At 42.3% G+C, this 9,376-nt stretch overlaps 1 protein-coding gene across 1 annotated transcript in view; it reads left to right on the forward strand.

The window, feature by feature from the left end:
* SLC26A8 (solute carrier family 26 member 8) overlaps nt 1-9,376 on the forward strand; it is a 77,633-nt gene continuing 68,257 nt past the window's right edge. The window contains exons 1-2 of the mRNA XM_046006496.1: nt 1-153; nt 8,374-8,560. Of these exons, the coding sequence (XP_045862452.1) occupies nt 54-153; nt 8,374-8,560 (287 nt within the window). The 5' untranslated portion in view covers nt 1-53. The remainder of the gene's footprint in view (nt 154-8,373; nt 8,561-9,376) is intronic.

The raw sequence follows: 9,376 nt of genomic DNA on the forward strand, positions 1-9,376 counted from the left end.
CAGTTGCCTCCTTCGTCTTCTGACCTGATGAGGTCGTAGGGTGACTTAAGTGAATGACTGTAAGTGAAGTGCAGGGCACAAGGCCTGATATCTGGAAGGCCCCCAGCCAAGAGCAGTCAAACCCCAAAGCAAGTGGAGGCCTGGATGCCACAGGTGAAGGGGCTTCCCCAGCCCGGGTACCTACCCACCCCCACCCTCCTCTCCTGGCTCCCTACTGCAACTGCCCGTGCTCCGGTTACTCGCCCCATCTCCGGTCCCCCGCCCCAGAACGCCCGCGAGTTCGGCCGCAACGGCTAGGGAACGGCCGGCGTCCGCGTCTACAGCGCGGACAGCCGGGTCAGAGCAGCGTCCGACCCCAGCGCCGGCACTCGCGCCACGCTCCGGGAACCAGCTGGAGCCGCGGCCGGGAGCTGCAAGGGGCCGAGGGCCGCAGGTTTGAGCAGGACGCGGGCGTCCGGGTGCGGGGCACCAGTCCTTGTTACCCTTCGAAGTCCCCGGGCGGGGGCTGCGTCCGTCACTCGCTTGGTCGGGCCCTGTCGCGGGCGTTCAGTCAATATTTGCGAAATGAATGAATGACGGTGGTCCTCGAGAGCTTATCTCTCGGAGGCATCATCTCTACTTGTGAAAGGCAAGGACTAGAGGCAATGCGTGCGATTTGCAACCGAATCCTTGCAGACTCATCGGTCTGAGTTGTCTGCAGCCGGAGGCCTCTCCCTACCACCTCACCGTCTGTGCCCAGGAGCGCCTTCTGCTTTCAGACCTCACTGCTCGGTTCATTTGTTCCTTCGGACTGAGCCCGCACTGCCACCTGCTATGGCCCCTTTCCTTTAACTCTTGTTAATGAATCGGTATCCCCTTTTGAAGCCTTCTCCAACATCCGCACCCCATGAGTTTCTCTCCAACACACCCCACTGGTAATAGTCTCACCAAGTCGCATTTAAGGTAGTTGTTCATGTGTCCGGTGGTCAGTTCCTTGAGGGCTGTCGGCTTAGTATTCATCCCCAGCCACCGGGCAGTGTGACTGAAGGATATTAAAAGCGATGCACCTCGCTCGTGCCCTTGCTGTATTCCAAATACATTCCCTATAAAAATGAGGTAGTAACGGGCAAAGGGCTGTTGTGTTTGATGGGGCTACAAATGCGTATTTGAAATTTGGGAAGTGAATTTTACCTTAGTATGATTATAGAGGATATAGGAAAGATGACGCTATGGGGCAAAAGATACTTGCAACTAAGGTAAGGTTCAGGATTTCATATCTATCAGGTCAATAGTCAGAAAATTGGGTTACATTTAAATTTTTCTATGCTTGGCTTTTTAGGGGCGCCTGGGTGGCTCAGTGGGTTAAAGCCTCTCCCTTCGGCTCAGGTCATGATCCTCAGCAGGGAGCCTGCTTCCTCCTCTCTCTGCCTGCCTCTCTGCCTACTTGTGATTTCTCTCTGTCCAAAAAAAAAAAAAAAAAAATTCTATGCTTGGCTTTTTAAAATACTTTCAACACATCATGTAAATGAAGCAGTGGATGGCTGGATAGACAGGAGTAGTATGGGAGATGCAGGGACTAGGTCAAAAGTCCCTCTTTTTGACAGTGCTCCCAAAGTTAGCACAGAAAGACTAACCAAGTAAAGATAATTGGCTGCTTTTACAGTGGCCCCCATACTTGACTGTGTATCTGAATCACCTGGAGCTTTTCTTAAACCAGCTGTTGGCCCATCCTCAGAGTTTCTGATAATTAAGTCTTGCTAGGTAGGGCCTGAGAATTTGCATTTCTAACACATCCCCAGATGATGCTGATGCTATTAGTGTGGGCCCTCAGTGTGGACTACATAGATTAAAATAATTTGTTAATTACTAGGGAAGCATGATGCCCAGAATGACATTTGTAGAATAAGAAAATGAAATCTTAAAAACTTTGGACCTGTGGTCATCCCACCTAAATATTTTGTTTGATGTCAGGAAGCATCAGGGAATTGTTTTCTTTTTCTTTTTCTTTTTCTTTTTCTTTTCCTTTTGTGAGAGAGTACACGAGCAAGGGGTAGGTAGGGGCAGAGAGAGAATCTCAAGCAGGCTCCATGCCCAGCACAAGCCCAACACGTAGCAAACCAAGAGTTGGGAGACTTAACCGACTGTGTCAGCCAGGCTCCCCCTGGAATTATTTCTTAAGTGGACACTTAACCTTCAGGATTACGGGTAGAGCTCAGCATGTTGTTGATCACACTGTGGACAGGGGCCCATCACACTGATGCCTTCCGGAGTCAGTAACAGAGACTCCTCCCCCACCTGGCACTGCGTCTCAGCCGACAGGTACATTATTCCATCAGTGTGGTTTGGTGGCTTTTTTCTGAAATGCGCCACCTGCTCCACATCAAACTACATCTGCCTCTTGTAAATAGGAGCTTCTTGTCATCATACTTTGTCACAGGTGTCCTGCTAGGACATGTAAATGAAGCACTAGGGTTTCTAGGAAATCCACAAAGACATAATGAAGCTGGACAAACTCCAGAGATGACACACCCCAGACAACAGCAAAAACCAATAAGGAAATCATGCATTTTACCTCACTACCTTTCGCCAGTCGTGTGACAAACCCTGAAAGACAGCTTTCCTGAAGCCCCTGCTAGCTATCCTCACTGTGGTCCCTCCCCCGAGTTATGACTTGATTCCTTTTGCCCTAAAGTACAGTAATACTCATCGTCTCCACTTGGACTTCTTGCCTCAGTCTCTCCTGTCCAATAGAACTTTCTGTGATGATGCAAATGTTTTATACTTGCATTGTTCAGTAGGGTAGCCTCTGCCGCATATGGCTGTTGAGCACTTGAAATGTAGCTAATGCAATTGAGGGACTGATTTTTTCATTTTAGTTTATTTTAATTACATTTAAATAGCCACAGGTAGCCAGTGGCTACCATATTGAACAGTATACCTCTAGACCATACCGCTGACACCATTCATCCTCCCAAAAAACCTCCTTGTGCCCATGACTAGTCCTGCTCAAGCACTTTTTTCTTTCCATCATGGTAAGTGTAGACTTTGATCCCCGTCCCCTTTTTCACCCATTCCCCCCACCTCCCCACTATTAACCATCCTCTTACTCTCTATAGTTAAGAGTTTCCTTGATTGTCTATCTGTCTCTCTCTCTCTCCCTTCCTTTGCTCATTTGTTTTTTAAAATTCCACATAAGAGAGAGATTATATGGTGTTTGTCTTTCTCTAACTTACTTCCCTTAGCATCATACTCTCTAGCTCCATCTATGTTGTTGCAAATGGCAAGATTTCATTCTTTTTATGGCTGAATAATATTCCGTTATATAATATATACCACATCTTCTTTACCCATTCATCCAGCAGTGGACACTTGGGCTGCTTCCATCGTTTGGCTATTGTAAATAATGCTGCAATAAACATAGGGATACATGTATCCCTTTGGATTAGTGTTGTATTTTGGGGATAAATACCCAATCGTGCAATTACTGGATTGTAGAATAGTTCTATTTTTCATTCTCTGAGGAACCCATATTGTTTTCCACAGCAGCTGTACCAGTTTGCATGCCCACCAACAGTGCAAGAAGGTTCCTTTTTATCCACATTCTTCCCAATACTTGTTTCTTGTGTTTTTAACTGTAGCCATTCTGACAGGTATAAGGTGATAAACTCATTGTGGATTTGGTTTGCATTTCCCTGATGATGAGTGATGTGGAGCATCTTTTCGTGTGTCTATTGGTCATCTAGATGTTTTCTTTGGAGAAATGTCTGTTAAAGTTTTCTGCCTATTTTTAATTGGATTAGTTATCAGTAATTAATAATAATAAGTAACTAATAATTAATATTAGTTATTATTAGTTATTAGTTTTAATTGGGTATTGAGTTGTATCTGTTCTTTATAGATTTTGGACACTAACTCTTTATTAAATATGTCATTGGCAAATATCTTCTCCCATTCTGTAGGTTGTCTTTTAGTTTCGTTGATTGTTTCCTTCACTATCCAGAAATTTTTTATTTTGATGGAGTCCAAATAATTTATTTTTTCTTGTATTTGCCTTGCCTTAGGAGACATATCTAGAAAAAATGTTGCTATGGCCAATGTCAGAGAAATTACTGCCTGTGCTCTCTTCAAGGATTTTTATGGTTTTAAGTTTCACACTTAGGTCTTTATTGCATTTTGAGTTTATTTTTATGTATGGTGTAAGAAAGGAATCCGATTTCATTCTTTTGCATGTTGCTGTCCAGTTTTCCCAACACCATTTGTTGAAAAGACTGTCTTTTCCACACTGTATATTCATTCCTCCTTTGTCAAAGATTGATTGACCATATAATTGTGGGTTTATTTCTGGACTTTCTATTCTATTCCATTGATCTATGTGTCTACTTTTATGCCAGTACCATATTGTTTTAATTACTGTTGCTTTGTAATATAACTTGAAGTTTGGAATTGTGATACCCCCAGTTTTGCTTTTCATTTTTAAGATTGCTGTGGCTATGTGGGGTCTTTGTGGTTCCATAGAAATTTAAGAATTGTTTGTCCTCATTCTGTGAGAAATGCCGTTTCAAACACTCTAAATAGCTAAAAAGTCCAAGTTCAACCCAGATATTCAAGACCCTCCAGGAATAGGCCTCAATCGACTTTTGGGGGCTTGACACTGACTTCATGCAGATCTTTTTTTTTTTTTTTTAAGATTTGTTTCATATATTTTAGAGAGACCGTGCCTGTGAGCAGGGGAAGGGGCAGAGGAGGAGGGGCAGAGGGAGTAGGAGAGAAACTCAAGCAGACTTTCTGCTGAGCGCAGAACCGAAGACAGAGCTCCATCTCACAACTCTGAGGTCATAACCTAAGCTGAAATCAAGAGTCAGACACTCAACCCACTGAGCCACTCAGGCTCTCCTTTACTCAGATTATTAAATTACTTGCTTTATGTTATCTTTGTAATTTTATCTTGTTCTCTTCCTGCAGTACATTATTCTCTTCTCTGCCCCCAGTTTAGACAGAACGGAGGTCATCTCTCCCCAAGGAGGCCTTTCTCATCTCCCTAGGTTGGAATTGTTAATCCTACTCTGTAGGAGATCACATGGTATTAGGATGTGGCATGATTTTAGAATCAGAAAGACAGGGTTCAGGTTCTGGCTCAGCTATTTAAGCCTTTTATGACTCTGAGAAACCACTAAACTCATCAGTAAAAATGGGTATCATCATCATGAGGAAAAGAGTACCTCTCTTGAGATGATGTGTGAGAAGAACCTGGCATAAGGCAGAGCAGCAATAAATGCTAATATTTCCTGTATTTCCCACCTCTCAAGTTTTACAGCACTATATTTTGGAATTTTTAGTCTACTGAACTATGGAGTCTTTGTCCTTTTTAATCCCCGTAACACCTAGCATTCAACAAATGTTAGTGGAACACTAAATTAATTGAACACAGATGAAATAGCACATGAATTCTGAAGCAGAAACAAATGAAGACCAAGAGTACATATGGTAGAAATTTATAAAATTGTGAAAATAAAAGCAGATAGACTTACCAGAACTTAGTCTGGTAGATGGGTGCTACCTCTCAAAATGTAAATGAGGTAGATTGAAGACAATAGAATGAAATCCTACTTTCTGTAAGTGAGCTAGTGGGATCCAATACCTCCAAAGAGCATGACAACAGAAAATACAAATACTTTCACTTGGAAAGAGAGTTAGAGAAATTCTTAGGGGATAAACTATAATTTGTGAGGGTATTTCATGGCTTCGACAATAAGGCTCTTGGTACAGAGGTCACACACTGATGGCCCACAGGCTGAATCTGGCCTGCATAGGGGTTTTGTTAGATATGCTCTGTGCTGAAAACAAAGAAAAAAAAAGGATAAAGTAATTGACAACATTTCAAAGTTAGAGGACTTCAGATAAAAATCTGCAAATGTCACTCATCTTGAGAAAGATCAGACCTGGCCTGGCTGGGCCCCACTTGCCCCGTGCAAGGAGCTGTTGCTGCCTTCATCAGTCCCACTGTTCCCTCTGTGCCTCAATGTCTATATGTTGCCTGCTTTATGCCAACCCTGCCTTGGTACCACTTTCAGAAAGAAAATGCTAGATTTGAAACCCTGGATCCAACCCAGGATGGCAGTTTTTATAATCTCAGTATAATTGGCAGGTTAATTAGGCTCTCTCAGTTGCCAAGAACAGTTCTCTTCCAGCAATGGAAGCTTATTTTAAGATTACACAGGAAAAGTAAGGATGACTGGATGAATAGTCCTATGGACGGGGGAAGAAAAGGAAAAATATTACCCGTTTTAATGTACAGTTCTGTTTTTTCTGTGGAAAACACATGTTACTAATTCTCTTGAGTGATACATTGTAAAATACCTCTTCCGTCCTCTTCTATATTCCCCAATCACATGCCCACTTTATTGAATTTGTGATCTTTAGTTCATAGCTGTTATACAACACATGAATGCTTTGAGGGTAAAAATACAATCTATATCTACAGCCCAGTTAGTTAATTTCTCAAAATGTATAAAGTAATTGACTTGGTTCTATCACCCATAAAATGAGCATAACAGTAGTATTAGGATTGTCATGGAAATTATGTGAAATAACTCATGAAAAAAATCAAGTGCAATGCTTGGTATATAGCAAGTGCTCTATAAATATTGGGGCTGCTGATGATGATACTGATCCTTCTGAAGGAAAACAAAGCTGCTGGTACATTAAACTTGTTTTCAGCCTCACTTATAAAAGAACTACTTGGGTAATCTACATATGTTGCATGTTCACCCAGGTATGTGATATATCTACAGATAGATACATAGATATATATGCTTTTCCACATTTACGTGGAAGCAATTTAGTTTAAGCTTTTTTTATTGTTCAAAAACATGATGAGGGACACCTGGATGGCTCGTTCAGTTAAGCATCTGACTCTCGATTTCTGCTCAGGTCATGAAATCAGGGTCATGAGATCAAGCCCAGCATCAGGCTCATGCTCAGTGAGGAGTCAGCTTAAGATTCCTTCTCCTACTCCCTCTGTCCCTCCCCCTGCCCACACTCTCTCGCATGATCTCTCTCTAAAATAAATAAATACAATCTTTAAAAAATAGACAAACAAACATAGATGATCAAGAATGATTATACTTTCTCCCAGAAATAGACCTGTAGCCAACCTCAGTAACTGCCACTTCTCATTTTCTTAAAAGAGCAGAATGATACAGATTTTTAAAACTTAATGTGCCCCAGGGCACCAGGGCATCTGCCTTTGGCTCAGGTCATGATCCCAGGGTCCTGGGATCAAGCCCCACATCGGGCTCCCTGCTCAGCGGGGAGCCTGTTTCTCCTTTTCACTCTCCCTCTGCCACTCCTGCTGCTTGCGTTCTCTCTCTCTCTCTAGCTCTCTCTCTCAAAAAAATAAAATCTTTAAAATTTAATGGTCTTAGAGACCACGTGTTCCAACCATGTTATTTTATGCATGAAACCAATGCATGAAACTGACCCTCAGTTTCTGAGACACTTGCTCCTAATCATATAGCTAGTTAGAAAAACAGCTTGGGCTGGAACCCAAGTCTCTTGATAGCCCATGCAATGTTTTTTCTGCTACACCATGGTGCCACTAGCTGGTACTTTCCAGCAATATTCTGGCACCTGGGGATGTAGCAGTGAACAAAGTCCTGCCTCTTGGGCTTATATTTTAGTAAGGGAAACAGACAATGGACAAATATCGTATCAGGTCCTGACAAGTGCTATGAAGAAAAGGAAGGGATAAAGGGAAGAAGATACTGTATTGACTGCTTCACCTTCAGTGTTTTTGGTGAAAATTGATGGTTCTACTGACTTTTACCTCATAATCATTTCCTCCGCAACATAGCAATATAATTGAACATAAAGACAACTAGGTTTCCTAGCAAGACGTTTGGGTTCTAGTCCTGACTCTAATTATTAAACAACCAAGACTGTTGAAACTTTTAGGTCTCCCTGTTTGGAAAATGAGACTAATACACACCTTGCAGTTTTTGTAGATGGCTTTGAGTATAAAATTATACAAGAGAACGTTTTTATTAAGACAGCAATATGGAAAAAAAAAAAAGACAGCAATGTGTTGGGACGCCTGGGTGGCTCAGTCGGTTAGGTGTCTGCCTTTGGCTCAGGTCATGATCCTAGGGTCCTGGGGTCGAGTCCTGCATCCAGCTCCTTGCTTAGCGGGGAGCCTGCTTCTCCCTCTGCCTCTACTGATCCCCCTGTTTGTGCTCTCTCTCTGATAATCAATCAATCAATCTTTAAAAAAAAAGACAGCAAGTGTTATGCAAATACCAGATATCATTGTATGGAAATTTTATTTCCATAAGAATGTGCCAAGAATCTAGATTTTTTTAAAACTGTTTTTTGTTTGATCTCTTCCCACTCAACCAGGAATGTTGCAACCAGAGAGGAACCCCCAGGGTTTTGGCTATAAATACAGGCAAAATTCTTTCACATATGATGTCAAGCGAGATGTGTACAATGAGGAGACCTTTCAACAGGAACACAGAAGGAAGAGTATTTCCTCTGGGAACTTGGACATCGACATCACCACGTTCAGACACCACGTCCAGTGCCGGTGGGTGTGGGGGGTCATTCAGCTGCCTCCAAGCTAGCAGCACCAAAACCCCACTTTACTCCTTCAGTGCCTACTTCTGTCTTCTTCCTCTGAATTCCTATCTTCAGGACCCTTAGTCTGCTGTGTGATTTTTCTTCAGTTGGTTTGCTTATGGTTTGTCCTGTAACACCCTCTTGATTATAAATTTCTTGGATGTCCCTGACAGCATCTATGGATGATATTTAATAAATACATCATTTGATTAGCAACTATTACCAGTCTCCTAAAAACAGCCACAGAAGCAGCGATGGTCGACTAAGGAGTGGTAGCAGAATGAGATCCTTTTAACCTCATAGTCCACGGACCCTAGGCAGTACTTGCACAACCGTGCAATGTAGAACTCACTGTCTCTGATAGTCACTGGGACTATGTGGGTCCTCCAGTTCAGGGGCCCTTAGCCTGTTTTTGTGCTATCAACCTTGTAGCAGGCTGGTAAAGCTAATGGACATCTTTGCAAGATAATTTTTTTTTACTTAAAAAAATTGTGGTACAATACATATAACAGAAAATCAGTCATTTTAACCAGTCTTAAATGTACAAATCAGCAACATTAATGACATTTCATGATGTTCTGCAACCACTGTTTTCAAAACTTTTTCGTCACCCCAAACAGAAACTTTGTACCCGTTAAGCAATAATTCCCCATTGTCCCCTCCTCCTCACCCCTGGTAACCTCTCCTCTCTGTTCTGTCCCTATGTCTCTTCTAGATAATTCATTTAAGTGTAATCATGCAATTTTTGTCTTTCCTCTCTGGTTGATTTCACTTAGCACAATGT

Source organism: Meles meles, chromosome 5, assembly GCF_922984935.1.
Source record: "Meles meles chromosome 5, mMelMel3.1 paternal haplotype, whole genome shotgun sequence".
NCBI classification, from domain to species: domain Eukaryota; kingdom Metazoa; phylum Chordata; class Mammalia; order Carnivora; family Mustelidae; genus Meles; species Meles meles.